Raw genomic sequence first — 24,805 nt, 5'->3', positions numbered from 1 at the left:
TAACGCGCATGATTCGTGCTTGTCTCTCTCTCCCATTCTGCCCCCACCACTTCGCGGCGACAGATCGAGCGCGAGCGGGCGGGCGGCGGCGGCCATATTATCAGTGAGGTGTCAGTATTTTCCGAACGTGACGGGATTTTTGGGTGTGGATCGTGCGATTTCCTGTTTCGCTGGCCGTGTCGCGAGGTAATAGTGCGAGTGCCAGGTGGACCGTCGTGAATGTAGTGCGGTACACGTGTCACGAGATCCTCGGGTGCGTGCAAGCAGAATCAGGTATGTAAAGTGCGTCTCGTCTCGTCTCGTTTCGTCTCGTCTCGTTACGTTTCGCTCGTGTCGGTCGATCGGCGGCTCGGTTTCATGCTCGCCCTTGTCGTCGTGATGGCTTTGTGTCGCGGCGATTCGTTCGCGAAGAGAATCCCCGCGGTCGGCGATCGGTGACGAGATGAAAGAGAGAGAGAGAGAGAGAGAGGCCCCCGACCTCTGCCATCGCGCCACCGGCATCCGCGACAGCGCGTCGATTGTCGATCTTCTCTGACCGAAATAAAAAGTCGAGTAGCAATTACAGATGTATATGCTAATTATATAGCGATCGAGATTGACCTAACCGCGTTTACAATTTTTTTATATGTTTATTATGTAGAGTCAAGTCTTAAAATCTGTATGTAATGTGATTTTCTTCCTTTATGAATCACGTTTACTAACGTTGATTAAGCTTTATTGCAACTTGAATAATTCTTTTTCTTTTTAGAAAGCATAGTATTGTATATTGACTACAATATATATATATATATTTTTATAAAGATATCCTTCATGATATCCTTAATGTTAATGAAAATGGCGATACTGTAATTAGGACATCTCTAATTATTAAATTTGTAAAAGTTCACAAAAAAATATTGACTAAGCGAAATTCATTCGATTAATAAATCGCATAATAAGAGTGTTTTTTATATTTTATAGTAGCAACATACAATATATAGAAGAAGATAGGAAAATGTAAATTAATTAATCAAAGCAACTATTACTTATATCAATTTACGCGATTGACTATATTTTCTTTCTTTATATTATCGTCAAGAATGATTTATAAAAGATAAAAGGATTAATTGATTAATTCGACAATTAATACAGTATACGCGTATATTTTTCATTCTTTATTCACACAATATACTAAACTTACCGATATACACAGATATAGATAAATTCAGATAAATATTTTGATACAAATATTTTGACTTTCCACGTACATGGTGATCTTTAAATAAATAACAAAGCACATTCTTTCATTAATTTTCAATCTACCGTATTGAGATCTAATTTTACACTCGTATATATTTTGACAAAGATATTGATTGGAAAAATATATAATTTCGAAAACTAGTAAATGGCGAATGTGAAGAGTCGATTTCAAGTTTTTCAAGGAATTTGTCATTAAAATGAAGGTCATTCGTCGCGAGGTATTATAATACGTTTAAAATCACAAAGCTATCCAATCAAAATCGACGATTCGACGCGTTGATGTTTTTCAACGATAGATATTTTTTATTCTTATGTATATCCAATTAAAATTATACACATACAAACACGCACAGAATTGAAAAAGAAAGCGATGAAAGATCGATTGGCAATCGGCTATTTATCCATGCTTGTCGGCTCCCTATTCATCCTTGGCCATTTTGTACTCGGCTTTTTTTTTTAACCTCTTGCTAAATCGTAACCAGAGGTTACGTTGCACTACGGTATTTCGTTCGCCTATACCCTGCGGCATTTTTCGACTTGTCTCGTCGAGAGATCCATGGATGCTTCTCAGTGCACGTGCAGCGTGGCCGGCTTTTATCCCACGTTTATGTCAATTGAGATCATAATAGTTGAAATTATAAGTAACATATGATTTTCAATTTTTTTTTTTTTTTTTTTTTTTTTTGAAAAAAGGCTCAAAAAATAACAAGGATATTGACGAATACGTGTATTATGGATTTTACTTCTTTTACACGAAGAATTCTCTTATATTAATTTTGACCGTGTGCCATATTGGTTTACGTCTAATTATTTAAATTATATTGTATTTAGTTTTCTCGAATCTATATATATAGAAAGTATATTACATAGTTACACGAGCAATAAATGTAAAATTGTATAATAATGGGAATGGTATATGTAGATATAAGATTGACAAGTTCGAAAAATATACATTTGTATAAACATATTACTTGACAAAAATATTTATTGTATTTAAAATTTAAACTTTAAATATTATATAATTTATATATTTTCTCAAATGACATTATAAAATTTATTTTATATAATTCCGCTGCCAGAATTGAATCATTGTGTTTCTTTTCACATGCGGATACTCGGTAAGGATAGTTTATCGCTCTCGGACAGAGTCGCATAACAAGGATTATCGCGATACATTGCGCGGCTTCCTTCCGCTCACAATCAATGGCACAACTGTTGATTCTAGTTTCTATTCCATTGATTTATAAATTTCATTATCGCAAAACGTAAATATGTATAGGAAATCCGCGACGACGAACGATGCTTATTTCGCGAAGTGGAGACAATAAAGATATTTAAAGATCACTTCAACAAATACGTATATATATATATTTTGTATATTTAATTCTTATTTTTCTTACACATATTATACACGTGTACAATTTACCAAACATTTTTATATTTTTAAAAATTGAAAATCGTTTAAAACAAGATCATGTCAACTCGGGTACTAGTGGCCTGATAAGATTTTGTGCCATAATTAAAAAATTTTAAAACGATTTAATCTAATTTTTTACGGAAGACATAAAAGTCGTACATCTTTTATCCGAAGAGACATCCTAGCTTTTCCGGGCTTTGTCCCATAAAAAAATCACGGTTGTACGTCTCTCGAAAGGAGACCGGATGTTCGTCACGTAGGTCACCTGTTAATTGCGTGTGTATATTGAATTCTCTTTACGGTTTAATTACGATCCGTGACCTCGTCAAGCGGCGACATTCACAACCGAGTCTGCTGCTATAAATCATCGGACAAGTTTATTTAATTTAATGATGGAAATAAATTATTTCTTATAAGAAATAATTTTAGGAGTTTCCTCGAATTATATTAAATATAAATTAATCGTCGCGTAAGTTAATAGTGAATATTTATCACTTTATATTCTCATTATGGCAAATTATAATAATTATAAAGTTTAAGATCGATGCGAAATTCGATGATCTATAATAATAATAATAATGATTAGTGATAATTAAACGCAATAATTAGTGATTAAAGTTCGTCAATCAATGACTTTGAGACGAGGATCATTAAATATTATTAGAGTTATCGAAGACTCGTGTTTTTTTTTTGCCTGGTATTTTTTAGCATTTAAGTAAAAACGTTTTTATAAATGATCAATTATTATCTTACGTTAGCGCTGAGCAATCACGATCTTCATATCGTCTTTCTTCAACTTAGGGTTAGTACATTCAATGGTAGTTATATCCAATGTTAACTGGCGCTAAATGGAGATAACCGTTCAGATTGTCACAGCGTGATTTCGTATTTTATTTGCTCGATGTCAAGATCGCATCGAATGTAAACATGGGATGATAATTAGACGGTGATATCTAGCATTGAAGTTGTCGTAATACAGTTTAAATGATCACTATGGAATTCCTTTTTTATCGCTAAAGCGGCACGATTGAACACTAGGCACATTAACGATTAATTAAGATAAATTGATGGCGCAATTTGATAGTACAATTGATAACATTCGTATTATATTCTTAATGCCCAGCATTACGCGTCTTAGATATATAATACTTATGATATATAATACAACTCATTGTATAAATAAAATTATTCACAAGAGTAAGAAACATGAGAGGCATCGCTACGTATTTATGAAAAAAAAAAAAAAAATCAAACAGAATATTATCCCATATCAATGAAATGAATACTTTAGACCGTTTTAATCGTGATCTTTATCGCAACAAGTACGATTATACATACATGGTAATTGTTGTGTTTAAATCATCTTCATACATTAACATTATTGCATTATAAAATTCAAGTTGAATAAGTTGTACATTTAAATCTGTTAGATTTGACATATTTTTAATTTTATTTTTCTTAAAGAATTTTGCCCAAATTGACCAACGAAAATATTTTCCAATTTTTCCTTCGTCTTTTATGTTGTAATGTTACAATTTTACGATAATAATTGTGATGTCGCGAGATTGTTTCCGGTCGTTACTATTAATAGATGTGTATCCTGTCTCCGCGTCGGGATGCGTGGACAGTTCTTCGATCACGAAAGTCCGACAAAAGCAGGGCGGAGTGATACCGTGTGCGGTTCAACGAACGTGCGTGCGTGCGTGCGTGCGTGCGTCCGTTCGTCCGTTCGTCCGTTCGTCCGTTCGATCCTAGATAAAAGGGGAATGCTAGACGAGACGAGACGAGACGAGATCGGGCACTCCTCGTTATAGCGGATGTCGGTCACGCGGATTTTTGCATTACAATTTGTGTCTCTCTCTTCCTGGAGATTTTTAAGTTTATTAGCACTGTTAAAGAAGAAATAAACAAATATTAGAAAGATTGCAAAGTTTATACAGAGTTTATTTTAAAAACAAGTTACAAACCTTACATAGATTAGAGTAATAGATGCTTGTTCAAAACAGATTTAATGACCACATTGCGTCTCGCGCATATAGAGCTGAAGGCACTAAATAAATGTACGTAGTTTTAAGCATTGAGAATTGTTTAAATAATTATTAATTATTAATTATTAAAATATTAATAATTAATTAATATTTTAATAATAATAATTATTAATAATAATCTATTTTTATTAATAATTCTAAATCTATTATTATTAATAATAATCTATTTTTATTATTAATAATAATTATTATTAATAATAATAATAATTATTATTATTAATCATAATTATTATTAATTCTTAAAATTTAATAATTTAATAATTTAAGGTATAGTAATTTCTCGATTACGAAAAAAATTTGTTAAAATTTAATAAAGTTAAAACTTTGTTGTATCTTTATTACGGTAAAAATATTATACTTAAAATAGCGCAACGAGAAGAGAGAAGACAAGAATTACAAGATATACAATATGCCTCTATATTAATTACAATTTTATTACAAGTAATAAAACGTTCGACAAAATTTATTTTAATTTGATGTATTGAATAAATCTCATTTTTTAAACAGAATTTTGATTCATTGTTTATAATCGTCTCTTGTGAAGTTTTACAACTTGTTGTTTACCTCGAAATTTTGATATTAAACATTGAAAGGTTAAATCGTTAAATTATATAATCATTTTGCTTTCAAAGTTTTATCGACGTCTTCATAACATTTGCTTTCGAAAATGATTGACGTATGTTACTTGTTGAATCAGATGCGATCTTATATAAAGTAAATATCCGATTTAAAAAAAAAAAAAAATCTAAATTATGCAAGATTAATTATACATGTAGCTCTATTGGATATTATCCGCGACAATGGTATTCGTTATTTTATTATAAGTTACTCAGCATTTTAAAAACGAGTCGATCTATTATAATTAAACGACTGATCAAATACAATAATTACATATGTGCCGACATATCCGCACGTTATAGCATTAGCAAATTCTAAAAAAATATTTGATCGATCGCTGTATCATATCAATGCTATTCTATAAAAACAATAATGCAAGATTCCGCCGAAATATTCAGAATCTAAAAATTCAAAATTTAAATATACATTTCACGATTATCAGAATTTTCGTCAATTGTCCTAAAAGAAACTGAATTTTATCTAACATTGTATTATTTTTTGTTTCAGAGGGATAGTTCCGCTGTGTTTACTTCGTGAAAAACACACTTTCCACGATGCCGAAATCGGTATGTATCCTGATTAACATTTTGATGCATTTTATATTGATATTACAGTAGCAAACGCGCAATCTGAAATTATCGATATCGCTAATAATTTAAAAATTTTTAAGTTTAATTAATATAAAAGATATTTGGTAAAAATAGTGTAGTATATTTGATCTGTCGAATGAGAATTAGTTTCTATCAAAAATATAATTAGAAAGTAACTGGGAAAATGTTTATTGTACTTTATAACTGGCAATATAATAATGATAATTAATTATAATTAATATTTTGCAGTGAAAAACGCGCTCGAAAAACACAAGTAGCAAACTGAAGATATTGCGATATGACAGAATAATGGATTATTGAAGAGAGAAAATTTCCCGAATATTTGTAGACGAGAATCCGAATGTATTTTCGAGTCGTGATTCGCAATCTATACACATTCGCGAAATAGTTGCGCGAATATTTTACGATACCGGCGTAAGAGACGTCGCATACATTGTTACAATTATTTCAGCACGATAAGATAGTACAGAATTCGTTCGCGCGAGTAACGACCACGAATGAATGCTGTTTATGGATCGCGCGAAATATTATCGGACCCTATTCGAAAAGAATCGGGATCGGGATCGAGATCGAAATTTTTCAGTTTTAGTTTAATTTTCGACATTGTACGCGTGAAAAGGATTTTCAAACATATATCATTTTCGTTTTAGCAATAATCGAAATTGTAATTCAGTGAAATTAAATCGACTTTCATCGCTGAATATTTCGATTAATATTCGAACAAAACGGAAGATGTACATCTTTTTATTTCATCCAATGAATAAAGATGCGATGAATAATATGTACGGAAAAAAATGTGATCTTTCTGATCAAAGGTGTAACAGTTTTTAAGACATCGCTTTTGGCGAACGCATTATATAAGACTATAAGATGATATCTTTTATCAACGGTAATGAACACTTGTGCTCAGAAATAAAATATCATACTATTATGTAGGTAGACAGTGTATCTCGTTTGTCGCTTGCAGCTGAATTTTTTTTATGTAACCTCTATTTACAACGCCTATATTTATTACATAAGTAATTATGCATGGGCTCCTTATTTGTTTAACATAATAGTTTATTCGGAATTAAGGAAGAAGCTAATTCATTTTTTTAATATTCTGTTACCATAATCAAATAAGGAATATTTTCATAAAGAAATATTATTATTATCATTCTTTCAGTAAATTCAGCTGTTTGTACGAACGTAGTGGAATGGATTTATTATCTATTTATAGAAGAAACCAACGATTGTTTGGGTTTCACAAAATCGGCCGTATTACGTAACACGAAATTGATTCACAGAGTTGAAACTATAGCAATAAAAAATATATAATTAATTTAAATGATTCTAATATTTAAAAAACTGATCCAATATCGAAATTAGCTGAAAGAAATTGGGACTATGATTGGGTCTTCCTTTTATCTTTTGTTTGTATCAGTCATTTCAAGTTTCATATATCGGTGACGACATAAGGACATAAGGAATGCCATATCGCGGTATATGTTGCAACGTGAAAGGTATCGGCCTTTAACGCATCAGAGAGATCCACGTGTATCTTGTACGTTCGTTGCATGATTGAAATTCTCGGATTCCGCATTTTCTTTTTTTATAATACCATTTTATGAGATTTGCGATATCAGATGACAGGAACAGAAGACAGATGTTTCCTGTCAATTTAAATACATAAATAGTTTTATAGATATATAGATAGATATATATTTTGATTTCTCACTCGTAACGTTTGTCGCAAACAAGCTTATAAATGGAAACTTATGATAATTATATGAATGACGATATTGAAATATCCCTTCTCTCTCTCTCTCTAATCAAAGTCCAGTACAAGTTACAAGTTTATAAAATAAAGTTTTGGTCATTTTATATAAATTCGGTACGAATATCGTGCAAATTCCACGTACCCGCCTACGGTCTCACGATTTAATCAGTTTCGAGTTGTTGCGCGAAGATGAGTAAACTTCCTCAGGAAATCCGCGACAGGAAAATTATGTAATCAATGTGTGTGCGCGCGCGCGCACGCGCACGAGATTGCAACGTTCCGCCGGTTTCCGAAAACGTTAAACGCGGGGCCCCGAGCCCCGGGCCCCTGCCAGACCTGGGGTTCCTTCCTTCCGGTATCGCCGATCGCGATTGGTCGACTCGCCGTCGACAAGCTCTCTCACGTGACCACGCTCGTGGAACGCGTCGCGCGTTCATTTTGAGCGGGGGGGGGGGGGGACGTTGCTCGTCGCGTCTCTCCTTTGAACAGCGAGGAGGGGAATTGTCGGTTGCACTTGCGTTACGGGCCTATTGTTCAGCTCGAGAGACCGGCTCCGAAGGCCGATCTCGCTCGTTCGTGCGATCCGTCGAATTTTATTTCATTTACGTTACCGAACGCCCCCGTTGTCATCGTTATCGTCGTGTCGTGTCTCGGATTCTCTTGGTCTTTCGAATTCGCGTGTTTACCGAATATCCTTTCCGGTATTTATCGTTGATTTCTGCTGTTAACGTGTTTGACGAATCCCTTTCGCAGACATGGTGGCCGGTGGTAAAATGGTAAGCCGACCATTATTGGTGCGACGAATTCAAATTTGTATCAAGAATAAACGCAAACGTGCTCTCCGTAAATGTCGAAGAATATATTACGATCCACTTTCGAAATTTTATATATTTTAATTATTATATACGAAAGCTCTTATGTTTTTTAAATAATAATACAATATTTCTATAAAGAAAAATACAAAAGTTATTTCAAAAGATAATATTACACAAAATTGTCTTGGTGAGAAATAAAAAGAGATACACATACAATATGTTTGTTTAAGGATGAGAGTTTCGAGTTTCTTTTTTTATCGAGTGAAAATTAGCTCTAAATTCCCATTATCGATGTCGTTTTATTTGCATGTGCTGTGCCACGAAGATGAACGTGAGGGTGACGACGATGGACGCGGAACTGGAGTTCGCGATCCAGGCGACGACCACCGGGAAGCAGCTGTTTGACCAGGTTGTGAAGACGATCGGGCTGCGCGAGGTGTGGTTCTTCGGTCTCCAGTACACTGACAATAAGGGTGACCTCACCTGGATCAAACTTTACAAAAAGGTAGGATATACTTGCATATTCGCGCACTCTTCCCGTACGCTTCGTCCTGCTTTCTATTTATTCGTCGCCTTTTCTATATAATTAGGATTTAATCTTGTGATTTACGATTTATCAATGCGATTTTTAATTAACAACGTGATTTATACAAATGCTTAACTAGCCGAAAGATGAGCTCTCTCTTTTATAAAAACAGAATATACAATATAATATTAAAAATTACGATAAATTATTTTAATATACATATAAAGATTATTTATCATTTCAATTGGTTTATGATAAATAAAAGTAATTATCTATAATTTGTATTGAGCGAATAATTTCTAGAGAGCTTTATATAGCGAAGATTAAAACCGGTTACACAAAGTCCTCGCTAGCTTCGTTAGCAGTTTGAGAGTGTTAATTGTAAGCGAAATTCTACCGTGATCAATTTTCGGTGTTGATGATAGCACTGAAAACTGAATCCTGCGGCGACGCTTTTATGTCATATCATGATCATTGCGTGATATGCGAGGCGGCCCACCCGCGCGTATCGGCGCGCATGGATACGTCGGGAATGAATAAAAATGGAAATTGTCAAAATTATTAAGTCAGATAATATCTAATCTGATTCATCGTTATGTGCAAAGTAGCGTGTTGTACTTCGTAAAACTATAGTCCTATGTTATAGAAGTATAATCCCGAGATGTAGGCGACATATTGCTATAGATTAAAGAGTAGTTAAGTAGTTTCAAATATATGGTTATAAATATTAAAATGGAAAATTTTTAACAAATAATATAAATATACAATAAAACAATTTCTAAATATAAATATTTAAAGACGTATTTAAATAATTCAATTTAAATATATTGATTGTATTTAAATCGATGATTTTTCCATGCTTGATTTTTTTCTCAGCTTATATCATGTTAAAAATTAAGTTTGGCGAAAAAGTTTAATTTCGAAATAAATGTATAAAAAGGAACATAAAGAAACTATATATATATATATATATCCCGATGAAAGTTTCGTAAAAGAAAAAATTTTTTGAAAAAACTTTTGTAACGCGTTTCGGGAATGATTTAAAATTCATTATTTTATTGCGATCTTTCAAATTTATTTACGGAAATAAATTTTAACGAATTTATATACATATACCAGATTTTCGTCTCGCATATAACTTGCGTATCTCGCTATCCTCGCAGTCGAGCGTGCATCAGATTTACGCTTACGCGCACGTAAAGTATATGAAATTAATGGAAGAAATAGCGAGTAATTGCTGACTTCCTAAAAAAATTGCACGCAGTAAATATCCTGGCGATATTGTGTAGAGGACCTTAAAGGTGGCCGATAGGGGAATACGTTGCGCCCATTCACACGAAACCTGTTTTTAGGCGGTTGCAATATGGCAGGCAGACAGGATTTTCTGAGATCATATTCCTATAATGTTCTTCATTTAAGTATTGTTGTGCATTTTACCGATAACACTTTAAATGATTACGTTGAATTATTCATCGCATTTACTAACTTTTTTAAATTTTTTAGTTTGTACTCATTTATTTACATTACCCTTATTTTTATTTTCCAATTCGCTTATTTATTTATTTACTTTTTTCTTCAACTTTGAAATCTCTTTTCTAATCGATTTTTTTTTTTTTTTTTTTAATTATGATACATCGTGCGCGTGTGATTGAAGCGAAGTAGCTTTTTATTTAATCACTCACGCAGCAACGATAAAAGAGTTCTTAGATCTTAGCTCGTTGGCGGCCAATGCTTATGTCATCGGTTTTCAAGTGTAAGACACATGTTGGACGCTCTTATCCTTCCTTTTTATGATCATGATGTATCACAAATGCGGTTTTTCTGACGATACTTATTTCTCGAAGAACGTCATGGGTGTGCATAAATTTTTCCTATCCCGAGAATCTCTGTTAAAGAATCGCAGATATTTCAACGAAATTTTTAAAGATTTTTATTCTATTATTAATTTTTAAAATTACTAAATATATTTTGAATAAAATAGATTTCGGATAGTTTTCTTTCTGTAAATTTAGGAAACAAGATTAATTTTTTTTACATCTTATTTTTTCAATGTATTCAAAGTATCTTAATAATTTTTTTTTTTTTTTACAGTTTGATAAGAATTTTCATACTTAAATTTTATTTTACACGAATCTATATTTTTTATATAAAACGCGTTTAAAGACGTTATTAAAATCGTTCGACAAGTCATGCATTTACGAGCGACTTTCGAGAACTGCAACTTGTTCGAAAATGGAGACTCTCGATGCGTATCAGATTAAGTTTCAGAAACTTGCAAAGCGTACTCACCTTACAAGATTTGCATCCGTAAATAACCGTTCTACGAAATCTGTTGCTCGATCGGCAATTCATCTTTATATCATATATTATATTCCCTTTATTTAGTATTTCATGAAAGATTTAACAAATGGAACATCGATATATTTCGATTTATTTTCACCTAATTTATATTATAATAAATCTAGGAATTTGGTTTCTATCGTCTAAACAAAAGTTTATTGTATGAACAGAAATGGAATTACTATAATTTTTATCTATATTTTTCTCCTTATACTACATGTATACTACGAGTTTTAAATATATTTTGAAAATTATTATATCGCTCAAAAAATTGACAGAATAATTATTATAATCAAGAGACTTATAGTTATACATCAGTCTATGAAATATGCACGTATTAAAGCTTTTTCGGTAATTAATGCAAAATTATAATCAACGACATGTGTTGATTTTTTTTTTTCAATTTTTTATTCAAATATTTTCTGTAATTATATTCGTACATGTTTTTGTACGAGCACATCATATGAAAGAAATTCTTCTTGACATCATAATACATATCGCCGAATCGATTATTCGACTTTTTTATTTGTTTGCAAATTCAAATGACTTTAATTTCAAGAGTCTGAGTATAATAATTATTCTTTAATTATTAATTAATTATTATTATTATTTGCTTGCAAATTCAAATGACTTTAATTTCCGAGTCCAAGTTATTCGCAGAGCAAGGCAGACACTTTATCGGCTTTCACCGACTGGTTAATGTCGAAGACGACGCGCCTTCACCTTGACACAGTCACTACTCGTCGCCCGACTTGCCAGGTTTTTTTTTTTTTTTTTTTTTTTTTTCATCAGACCGATGATTTTCGCAGCAGGTCTCGGCGGAAATCTATCTTTTTCAGATTTCTTGTTCTGTATTAATCGCGAGCTTAGACTTTCAAACGCCTCCAAGAGGGAAATGGGGGAAAAACCTGACGTGACAGGTGCTCGCCAGGTGAAAATTGTCGCGGCTGGAATATAGGCAAGAATTTGTAGTCGGTACCAGCCACTGAAAACCAGCTGGTGTGGCAATAATCTCCGTTGAAGTAGTTTTATCTTAGCATTTCTAAGCAGCCGCATCTGTTTCACAGTTTACCATATATCCTCGTGTTTCTGTGTCTCAGGACTTAAAATATAAATAAAATTATAATTTTAATATCGATCAATTTTATTTGTGCGCAATAAAATTATGCCTAAATTTCTTGAGCGATATAATATTTTTCAAAACACATTCGAGAAATTTTTTTTATATTTTTATTGGTGCAATTAGTAGTTTCGCTCTATTTAGTAGCAGTGGATATCAAACTTTTAGATTTATTATAATAAATTATATGGAAATGAATCGGCCTAACAATATTGTTTTACTCTACCTTTTTAAGTTTAAAATGAGTAAAGAATTAAACTACCTGAATCTCGTTTTTCCTTGAAATTTATCAGGATTATAAATCACGTCAGATATTTACGCGACATCGCGTACGTTGAACCTTATAGTACACGTAGATATGCGTCGTTGGTAGCACACTTTCATGGGATAAATGAATATCAGGACTAGCTTCTCTCCAGTGCGATTGAATAGCTGTTGGAGAACAAAGATGAGAGAGAATATATTATATAGGTTAACGTATTAACATACGAGGGAAATATCTGCAATCTACTACGGATCTATTTACTATGGACTCGTACTTTTAACAAGAGAAACGCGAGGTTACTTTAAGATATACATTCCTTTATGATTTTCTTTTATAAAACATTTTAGGTATACGATCTTTTTTTTTCAAATTTTAAAACATGTATATTAAAATGGAATTCGAATCTTTGCAAAAATAATAATCTTAAAAATTATTCTAATCTTAAGATTGTTTTAATTATTATTTACGTCGCAATTAAAAAAGAGATTTTTTCCGTTATTTTTCTCGTATTAAAGAATCTTTCAATCTGAGAAATACTTGTATAGATCGTGAAGAGAAAATCAGCGTTTTCAAGGATTAAAAGACAAGTTTCTTATTTATAGAGAGTCTTACCGCATCTTCTGATGACTTTAGATAATCTGATTTGTGAAAGCATCAGTGAAGATTAGATAATGCAATCATGTTATCTATTATACAAATATAGCAGCGAATATTGTGAACATAGTGCATTAATTAAAACTTGATTCATTGTTTTTAACATAATTTTCTATTGCGCAATAATTGCAGTAGACCGATGTAGTAGTTTGCTCGATAACGATGATTATCCCGAATTAGCATTCCCGTAATGAATTATTTGGCGCCCTGTGCAAGTTCCTTATATTTTTCTCTTAACGATGAGACTCGATTGCACGCAGCCGGAGAGCGCGATAGCAAGGGTGATGAAGAAGGAGTTGAAAAAGAAAGTTCGAAAGCTGAGAGGCTACTCGGATTCGGATACGGACGACGACGAGTTCGACGATGGCCTGGTAAGAGGTTCGAAAGGACATAAAACTTTTCACGCGTTTCGAGAAAAGAACTCTCTGGCAGAGCGTCATAGAAAGATAACAGTTTTTAATGATCGATTATATATGTAGGATGATTATTTTTGTACACGATGAGAATAGCGGTGAGATAGCGATGTTCTACGCTCGAATAAAGTCTATTGAAATTGAGAACATTTAATAAAGAAATTTTTATAAGCAGTATTTATTTATAGATATTTTGGGAATTTTTCTTCCTTCTATCTCTTTGAAAAAATTGTATAATAAATAGATTAATCAAAAAGAACGTATAGATAAAAATTTATGAGTTGTACTCCATATAGAAAATATATTTTCTCGTTATTTCATCGCACGGTATTCTCGGAAAAAAAGATAACATTTGCTGACGAATCAATCGTTTCGCAAGAAAAAAGGCTTGTATAAGGCACAGATGAAAAAAAAAAAAAAAAAAAAAAAAAAAAAATGGTGCGCGACGATTCTGCAGAAGTAGAGCGCCTTATCACGTCGCGGTTGCGATAAAAGAGAGAAATGAGAAAGAGAAACGCGAACGAGATCGGCCGCGTGTACATTGTCTGATACGCGTGTCGTTTATTAAACGATTCAATCGAGCGTGTTACGTCAGTTGTATGAAAATACCGCTCGATGAGTCACGCGATGAGGAGCCACTCGAGGAATTTCCCCGCGAGAAGGTACAGAAAGTTTCCTTATTAGTTGCTTGTAATAAAAAGAAGGAAGCCTTGACATTTTCATCAAATAAGAATTGACTACGAATTGCTCACAAATTGCGATCCAGGATCGGAACTTTATATCGAAGAATTTGAATTTAAGCATTACATATACATTCTCTTTTTACATTCCGTTTTTTTTTCTTCTTTCTTGTTCCGAGATTGAATTGTATCTCTTTTCATTGTCCTAATATGTCGCATGCAGTGATCGTTGATTACTTCGGTCGCTTTTCTCTCAAGTGTCCCTATGATGCGTCACTTTCTCCCAATTAGAATTCATATTAACCCTTAAATAGAGGTCGACTCTCTCTCGCGCGAACCGCCAGTGTTTGTCGTGTGCGATACGCTTGTCGAGATTACATTGCGCGCATTCTTATTCCGTCAAGGTTCAACAAACAAATTCTTTCAAGTAATAGAATACTCTCTATCGCGGATTCTAGAAAATATTTTATTAAATTAAAAAAAAAAAATATATATATATATATATATATATATCAAGGGATATTTTTTATCATTTCCAGAATAAAACCTGCAGAGAGAAAAAGAAAAGTGCAAGAAATTGTTTAATATTCTTTAATTGGTAATTTTCTTTTACACGTGGATTTACCTATACTTGTAAAGCATAATTTCTTCGGAAAATAAATTTTCTAACAATTGCGCGAACAATTAATTGTCCTTAGTTAATGATATCGATTTATAAAAAGATATTGAGAGATTATAGCAATATCGCTGAATATATTTCCATCACATATTTATTAACATGCGATATAAAATGACAGATGTCAAAATTTTGTAATCATGAGTAACTTATGAGGTAATGCTTCTAATCGCGCTTGGGTGCGTTTCAAAATTAACTACGCGATAAATTTATCGCTAATTGGATCATAATTCGTTGTAGCGACCGTGAAGCACGACGCATGTAAATGTTCCAAGTACTTTTCAGACAGGGATTAACACTGGATTTTACTTCGCGGAGCGTAGAAAATTAAAGTTCGTCAATAAAAATTTTTTGTTGACAAAGTATATTCGAATGTGAAAGATACAATATCCTTATTATTTTAAATGATTTAAATCTTAAAAAAAAAAAAAAAAAAAAAAAAAAAAAAAAAAAAGTCATATTATTTTAATTTTTTTGATAAAATGAATATACAAATAGAGCTCTTATTTTATATATATAAAAAAAAATCAAAGTTAAAGGAAATGACGTTTGCCGTTTTCTTCTACTTGCCTTGTTTAAATCATACTCTAACAATATTTAATTTTATTGTCACGTAAGTATCACCGTGTCAGAAAGCGGTCGTAATAAAGTGCGATAAAGGCGTCGTGTAAAACTCGCACCGAAGTAGACGATGGATCCGTCGTCTCAAGGACTCTCTGTACCGAGTCTTTCGACGGCTCTCTGGTCACGGGAATGCACGATCACCGTGCTCCGTAACAGGTTACACGGCGAAAAAGACGACAATTCGCACAGGTGCACTTCTCGCGGATTGTAGACTGTTATATAACAGTTTGCATTACAGGATCTAGCGACCGATACGTTCGTTTCCCGCGTGTTATTTCGACCCACGTTGGACTACGCGTGCACATTTCGTGATCGTATTGCGCTGATCGATGAGGATAAATTGATTTAAAAAAATTTGGAGGTTGTTTTTTTTTTAATCTCAAACTGTCCTGTAATGTCGATTTAAGACTCGATTAAGTTATATTATAATAATATCACTAAGGAAAATTAAATAATTTAAAAACTTTTGAAATTTTATAAGATCTCTTAAATCTATTGGATAGTTTCTCACTTATAAAAGTGAAAACTGGAAAAATAGTATATTAAAATTTTATTAAACTCGACATGAAATATTTATTAACATTTATTAAATTATTTAATGATATGTATAAATGATAATAGCGTTTCTTAATTAATTTCAATTAGATCTTATTTTGATAGAGATTTAATTACAATTTTTATTAAGAACGAATAATATAACATTCAATTTGAAAAAATTTAATATTAAAAATATTAATATCGATAATTTTATAAGCATTAAATATGCATGCAATTGACGCTTAAATTATAAATTGAAAATCTTTTTAGATATTATTCAATGGCGTGACCTATGATTTTATTTATCGATGAGCATATGGGATTTAGAAATTCGTAGCTCTCACTTGTCAGTTATTCTTGGTGTTGAGCAAATTTAGAAGACGTCATTCCATCAGAAAGGACGAATATCATTTTCGAGACTGACGTCCTGAATAGTCTACTACTCTTTTGAATTTATGATGAATTCTTTTATGATATTTTTTTATGTGAAATGTAAATATATGTATTAGTTGCAACGAAACTTATATCGCTCAAACGAAAAAAATTGAATCGTGATTTACATGTAGATGTGATTTACATTAAAATAACTAAACTTACAGGTACTTAATTACAGACTTTGTCATTACAAAACTGGCAAAAATTAATTTCGAATCTGTCAAGCAAAATTTTACAATTTTCGTTAGAAAAAAATACATTCATATATTTCTGCGAGACAGAACAATGATACTGTCTTTAGTTATGCATGGGATGTTATGTTTAGAATTATTGGAATTATGTTGGATGTGTTAAACGACATTTCTTCTGCTGACTTGAGTTAAATTCCTTCTCGTGCCCGTGACGAGTCTTCAAAATTATTGTCATTATAAGCTACAATTTACTTGATTTACCATACCTCGAATATCGACACGATAATTTCAAGGACGTGTTCGTGGCCGAGATACGCGGGATGATTTTATACACCGCAATACTTTAACTTTACCATATTTTTATTCTTTGAACGCATGCCAACCGCAATACTAACAACTGGAAGAGTGGACTTTCATTCTTGTCTAGGGTAAGTTGTGAATAATTTTTGAGCACAGAGCGTATATAAGTTGTTTGTGTTGCATGTTGTCCCGACGAGAAGTGATGCACGATTTTAGCGACACAGATTCTTTCGCGAGTGTTGATTTTTTCCTGAAAATGTTATATACTGACAAAAGTCTGAGACTTATGTAAAACTTCTCTTTGCAAATATTTATCCTTTAAACGAGAAACAGATCGCGATCTACATACCGCCAAAAGAGTTGTCGCTTCAATTATTTGCCGTGAAATTAGCGACAATAAATCATATGTTATTTGATAAGAAGGTAATTCTATGCCGTTACATCATGATCATGATCATGATCATGACTGGTGCGTTTTTAAATGTAGTCCTTGAAACGTATCTAACGCACGGATGCGTCTCGACAATTCCTTTATTGATGAAAAAAGCTGCATCTTTTGTGAAAAGTATATACGTTAGAGTTTTCCGCAATTTAATTATCCCTTGTTATTTTTGTTTCACAGACATATGTAACATTTTATGATGAATTTATTCACGATATGTGCGTGTGTCGAAACATTTACTTGTCATAAACTTCTCGGTTACTTGTTGACAAAATCAAAAATGTAAAAAACTAATTCGAAAGTGTAATTTTATCATAAATTAATATAATTAGATAAATGATTGTTTAAACGCATAATATGTTATTCTTATTTTTTTTATCTGTAACATTAAACAAATGGAAATTATCTTCAAATACATATAATGCACCGATTGTAATTATAAAATCAATATGTGTGTGACATTGATAAATAATTGCAGGTGATTCCGTGCAGTCTTCAAAAAATCTGCCACGTAAGATTACAAAAAAGTTTTCCGATTCTCACATTTTATTTCAATATATTTTTAAGTGTCCTGATTTAAAAAATCGGATTTAAAAAAATCCAGAAAAAGAATTGTTGAGTAGAGAAATAACACGTCAAAATGATCTTTTACTTTTATCATCGTTTGTATGATCGATACTAATCAGATTAATCCCTAGATTATGAACAGCTTTTGTTAATATTTTATTCGGAAAATAGCATCATATTTTATGTACATGTAAATTATTAAAAAAATATATGAGGGCCAAATCTTGTTTTATTCTTGTTATTCTTACAAGGTGTACCTGAATTTTAAAATTTTATTTTTATTTATTATTTGTTTACAAATATTATGTAATGATACAATAAGTTTAAATATCATTGTTTTTTTAAAAATTATTAGTCATAATATACGAATCACTACGTTATTCTTATTATAAAATAATATAAAGCTAAATTTTTTTATCTTTGGAGTTTTTACGAGAGAAAAATAAAGAAATATTGTGTGTGTGTGTATTATATAATATTATTCAATTTTCATCGTTTAATTTGATGTTGAAAGTAGTACACGTAGCATATATTGCATTACTACATGTTTTAATATTATTTTCGAACATTGCGTTTGAAAAATCACGAAAACGTGCATTTTTATTTTTATTGCTATTGTTATTGCGATAGTTGTCAGAAACTTTCAGTGCTCTGATACACCGCAGATAACGCTGTTTTACGCAATATTTTTATAATAATCGCTAACTCGTAGATAAGTAGTCAACAAACGCAAGGAGTATAAACTTTCGACGAGCCGACTATTATCGTGACGTAAATTTTTTCAGTGATACTGGATAAGATTCCACGAAAATGGATTATAAGCGATTAAGACAAATGTATTCATCGCATATAGAATCACGATGAAATACTTTTGCGCTTAGCACTTTTGCGATACTTATCATTTTGAGTGCTTTAATGTAACCCTATAAAAGCGATTATATCATTATTAATTGACTGTGAATGCAAAATCGCGTCTGTACCATCAGAAAGATTGCCGATTCCATTTATCGAAGCTATCAGTGATGGAAAATTCCATTGAAAAATTTCGCTACTAACAATAAATAGAAATAACTATTGAGATATTTTGTTTCTGTAAACAACACAATATTTTATTATTTAACATTTTTTTTTTTTTTCACACTGTAACAGCATATATTTTTTTAAACTAGCGTGAAATATATGATGTTGCTTCAAAAATACTATATATATATTTTAGGATAAAAAAGGATAATAATTTTTTACTTTTGGCACAACTACCAAACACATATACCAGAGCACAGAACATAAAAGTGCACACATGCACTTAACATGCACGAATATTTTTGAATTATATTTAAGAGTCGGTGGGAGAGATACTCGTTTTTGATCGGCATCGCTCTGATATCGCGCGCATTATGTAATTATGACAAACTGTTGTCTGATAATAATGTTGCAAATAAAATACGAATATGTCTGCGGTGAGATATGAATACTCAAATACATATATAGGAAAAAATTTGTAAAGATCCGAGATTTTTACGGGGAAAAAAGATATAAAAAAATGTAATAATAAGATTTCTCCCATTGTTTCATTTTGTTTCATAAATGTAAATGTATAAAATATAACACGTGAAGATCAATACACTTCGTTTTCAATGCATCACATCTCTTTTGACGCCTAAATTTTTTCACTATATTTCAATGTATTTTACTTGTATATATCCGTATATTTTATATATCACACATTTCATATATTCATCTATAATTCTTACATGAGAATTTTTCCTTGCATGTTTAATCATTTATCATTTAATGTTTAATAATTTATCGTTTAATCATTTTCTTCATAACGCGATCCATAAATATTATGCACGCTTTTATACGTTTGAGCGACAAGTGTGATCTTTGATCACACTTGTGAAGCACAACGATGGATAATTTTAGCTGAGTTATTTATCTTTCAAACGTTTACAGGTGATGAATCAGGAGGTGAAGAAAGAAACTCCGCTGCAGTTCAAATTCCGTGCAAAATTCTATCCCGAGGACGTCGCCGAGGAACTGATACAAGATATTACACTTCGACTTTTTTACCTTCAGGTAAAAAATTGCCAATCAAATATATGTATCTCTTTTAATTGCAGTTTTACGTAACAATTTTTAATTTATTGCTCTTTTTCTCGAAGCAATTTCCGAGCCTTATCAAAGAACATGGTCATGTCATGCACAGCAAAAACAGTGAGACTGGATGGTATATTTATAATCGTATTCGAAAGCGAGTAACGTAAAAACAATGCAGTTCATTTATTTGTCGCTTCAAGTAAACCACATGCATCGGATGGTCATTCGTTTATCTGATTCACTTTTTCCCAACGTTTTATCTTCTGCCATGAACACGCGAGTACAAGAAACATGCTTCAATTTTTTGCTCTACTGAGGCAAGCAGATATAATCAATGTTTGAAAAGAATGATGTTTCGCCAAATTACCGCCGAAATTTTGTTCACAATTTAAATAATATTTTGATTTCAAACATATGGGATAAATATTTACGCGCGTTATTTTTTTGAATATTTTATTAATTACTTATACAAATTACAATTTTATTATCGAATTTTATCACAGCGTACACCATTGGCCAATATTTCTATACAAAAAAATTAATTACATTCTAAATCCTAGTAATCGATATCTTACAATCAACGCTTCCATTGATTGCAGGTGAAGAATGCTATCCTTACGGACGAAATATATTGTCCACCGGAAACATCCGTCCTGCTGGCCTCATACGCCGTTCAAGCGAGACATGGAGATTATCAAAAGGGCAATCATCCCACTGGCTTCCTGGCAAACGATCGACTGTTGCCACAGCGCGTCGTTGACCAACATAAGATGAGCAAAGAGGAATGGGATAGTTCGATTACAAACTGGTGGCAGGAACATCGTGGCATGTTGCGAGAAGATGCCATGATGGAATATCTGAAAATTGCTCAGGTATCTGTTTAAGTAGCGTGTATAGAATGTAAATCTGAAATCCACACAAAGGCGAAAGCTTTAGGAGAGAACAGATAGATGGGCCCGTGTATGTACATTTATCATTGCAAAATTATTTTTGTACTTGTAATTATTGTATAAGTTTGAAATTTTTATTTTGCGAATTCTGTTTCTGTAAGCTTTCTTGATTTTGTCAATTTGTTAACGAGATTCGTTCCTGAAGATTTCTCGCACACACATCTATATGATTTTATATACTTGGCGTCGCGACGCTACCACGTCGCTTGATAACCTTACGTATTTTAATTATACTTTATAATTACTCTATAAGTAATCTTGTATTTTAATTAGGTGTTTATTTACGAGGCAGTATTTTTTAACCAGTTTTTCTAAAAATATTATGCGGGCTCTATTTTTGTAATTTAAAACATTTTACTACGCGAGAAGTTGAGAAATGCTGCTACTTTTGATGTCTCTGGTATTATTTTAGTATTTTTTTTTTATTTTTTGCTTTCCGTAGGACTTAGAGATGTATGGTGTGAATTACTTTGAAATTCGCAACAAGAAGGGCACAGACCTTTGGTTGGGTGTGGATGCTTTAGGTTTGAACATCTACGAGAAGGACGATAAGCTCACGCCGAAAATCGGCTTCCCCTGGTCCGAGATACGGAATATCTCGTTCAACGATAAGAAATTTATAATCAAGCCGATCGACAAGAAGGCGCCGGACTTTGTCTTTTTCGCTAGCAGAGTGAAGATTAACAAGAGAATTCTCGCGCTATGCATGGGCAATCACGAGCTTTACATGCGCAGACGTAAGCCAGATACGATTGACGTGCAGCAGATGAAGGTAAGAAACATTATGTGTGAATGCTATTATATCCTGAACTACGAAATCGATATAAGCTAATTATTAATGTACATTTATTTATCTACTAAAGCTGATTATATAACGTTATCATTAATGATTAATTTATTGGACACTGTTTTACGTAACCATTATATAGCATATTGAATTTTAAATCTAAGGATTAAATAAAATAATATAATTTAATGTTACGAGGAGTTAAAAGATACAACAAGTGCGTGTTGAAATACATTTTAATTAACTATAAAATAAAGTAAATAATAAAACCGTTAATATCTTAAATGTAAAATTGTGATAAAATTTCTTCATTAGGCTCAAGCCAGAGACGAAAAGATTGCAAAACAGCAACAAAGAGAGAAACTGCAATTGGAAATAGCTGCCCGAGAACGTGCGGAGAAGAAACAGCAAGAATACGAAGAGAGGCTAAGAAATATGGCGGAGGAAATGGATAGGCGGCAAGCCGAGTTGAATGAAGCTCAGGAAATGATTCGACGCTTGGAGGAGCAGTTGAAACAGTTACAGGCTGCCAAGGAAGAGCTAGAAAATCGCCAGAAGGTGAGCGAACTTATCTAATTACGTAGTTTAAAATTGCCAAGAATAAGTAATTTTTTTGTTATCCTTTTTAAATCTTTACGTAATATTAATATTATTTTGATTATGTGCATGCGCCTATGCATAATCTTTTTACAATCTTTATGTTATCGTGTGACATGCAGGAATTGACAGCGATGATGGAAAAACTGGAACTCTCGCACGAGATGGAGGCTGCGGAACGCGCTAAACTCGAACAGGAAATAAGGGCTAAACAGGAAGAAGTGCAACGCATACAGTCAGAGGTGGAGGCTAAGGATGCGGAAGCTAGGAGATTACAAGCAGAATTTGAAGCTGCCAAGTATGAGTAATTTTCTTTTTTTATCTTGTTTTTTTAGTTAATATAATTGGAAATAATTGTATGTGTTATGTTTTATTATGCAAGATTGAGACAAGAGGAAGCTGACCGGCAATATCAGGCCAATCAGACCCCGCATCATCATCATGTTGAGGAAAACGAAGAGGGCGAAGAGGAGGGGGAGGACGAGGTACCTCAAGGAAACGTGACCAAGGACCTCGCGACTGACGAGACTATAATCGATCCTGTCGAGGAACGACGCACTTTGGCAGAGAGAAACGAACGTCTCCACGATCAATTGAAGGTACATTGGTATCTAATTTTAATATGTTTTATTCGGCTTAATTAATTTTTAATTTTTAATTTTAAATAACCATTTCGTCCGGTTATATCTTGTTTAAAACTTTCGCAAATGTTTATTTTTTAAAGTTTAAAAATACTTTTCTGATGTTTGATACAAATTTCATGGGATTTTATACATAAGAGACATTACTGCACTACTGTGAAACATTATTGCAATTATAGAATATATTCGTTGACAGGCATTGAAACAAGATCTTGCTCAATCGCGCGACGAAACCAAGGAGACGGTGATGGATAAGATTCACAGGGAAAACGTGCGCCAGGGTCGCGACAAATACAAGACACTTCGCGAGATTCGCAAGGGCAATACCAAGCGCCGCGTTGATCAATTCGAGAACATGTAAATTAGTGTACGTGCATCTAATCACTTACCTTATCCTTTCCTATTTTCAATTTCTCACTTGACTTCGTGGAAACGGGGAATGCAGTAAAACGATAATGCAGTATAACGATAAGAGAAAGAGAGAAAAAGAGATAGGGAAAAAAATAGAGAAAGGTATAGATTCTACAATCGATATATAAATAGAATCATTTGAATAACATACACTTTACTCGATCAATTTAACCTTTCTCAAAGATCGCGCATAGATGATGTCGTGATTATCGAAAATTACTAATGAGTATGATATTCATGTCTGACACGTTAGTTCGATGACGAGATTCTATATCCCTCACGCAAACCGATAATCAAAGCTCTCACGTTTTTTGGCGAGGAGAACGCGACGAGAGCGAGCGATTTGCACCGTCTTCCACATATGCTTCCACATAAATCAATACTGCACGATCTCGGTTCTATCGTCGAAAATCATCACGTGCCTCCGCAGCGCGGGTAAATTTTCTTGTTATTTTATGCAAATGTCTTGCTTGTGAAAAAATGGTGATTTTTCTTTTCCTTTCTTTTACCTTAAACATCTTAGCTAATCGAAAATACTTCTGAATCTTATTATTTTATATATATTAATAATTTATCAAACAATTTTATTATCTTAGGAGCAGACATATTCCTCAGTGAAATGGCAAAAAAATTTACATCATAGTTTGTTACCTTTACTTAATCTTATTACTTAATCTTTTCTCCGCATTGACAGACCTAACGTTTTCATATATTATGAGGTGCTAATACTGGTCTGGTTTCACGATAAACTTTACTGCCGGTCATTTATAATTGATCTTTAACAGTTAACGATTACCTAAACTCTGCCTTGCCCGTCGCGGTCCTTATTGCGCCGTCGCGTATCGTCCGTCCTCGTTAATAAGAATTCGCTTTCAAAGAGCATTTACACGTCATCAGCACCACTATCACGGCTACTCACATCTCCGCTGATGCGTCGCGGTGACACTTGCGGTCGTTACCCGTTAACGGACAACTTTCTTCTATTTTGTACGCTTAATTCGCGAGCCATATTTGTAGACAGGAGTTTGTTCGGGCAATTGCTTAT

At 32.7% G+C, this 24,805-nt stretch overlaps 1 protein-coding gene across 5 annotated transcripts; it reads left to right on the top strand.

The window, feature by feature from the left end:
- The first annotated feature begins 66 nt into the window (after positions 1-66).
- Moe (moesin) lies at positions 67-23,837 on the top strand. 5 transcript variants are annotated; one of them, XM_070308977.1, is made up of 11 exons: positions 8,221-8,468; positions 8,833-9,012; positions 17,373-17,396; positions 18,189-18,221; positions 20,231-20,353; positions 20,974-21,246; positions 21,767-22,096; positions 22,427-22,669; positions 22,831-23,012; positions 23,091-23,307; positions 23,546-23,837. In XM_070308977.1, exons 1-11 carry the CDS (start codon positions 8,448-8,450, stop codon positions 23,708-23,710), a joined length of 1,791 nt encoding a protein of 596 aa, XP_070165078.1. In that variant the 5' UTR covers positions 8,221-8,447; the 3' UTR covers positions 23,711-23,837. The 5 variants fall into 5 exon arrangements, with proteins under 5 accessions (XP_070165082.1, XP_070165078.1, XP_070165079.1 ...); XM_070308981.1 differs by lacking the exons at positions 8,221-8,468; positions 17,373-17,396; positions 18,189-18,221 and adding exons at positions 67-273; positions 5,830-5,888 and having other exon boundaries at positions 22,831-23,006; XM_070308978.1 differs by lacking the exons at positions 17,373-17,396; positions 18,189-18,221.
- Positions 23,838-24,805: the final 968 nt, after the last annotated feature.

Source organism: Polyergus mexicanus, unplaced genomic scaffold (assembly GCF_030449975.1).
Source record: "Polyergus mexicanus isolate NDT 795.1 unplaced genomic scaffold, iyPolMexi1.0 SCAF_16, whole genome shotgun sequence".
NCBI classification, from domain to species: domain Eukaryota; kingdom Metazoa; phylum Arthropoda; class Insecta; order Hymenoptera; family Formicidae; genus Polyergus; species Polyergus mexicanus.
The sequence above is the reverse complement of the archived record's forward strand: the minus strand, read 5'-3'. Positions and strand labels throughout refer to the sequence as shown.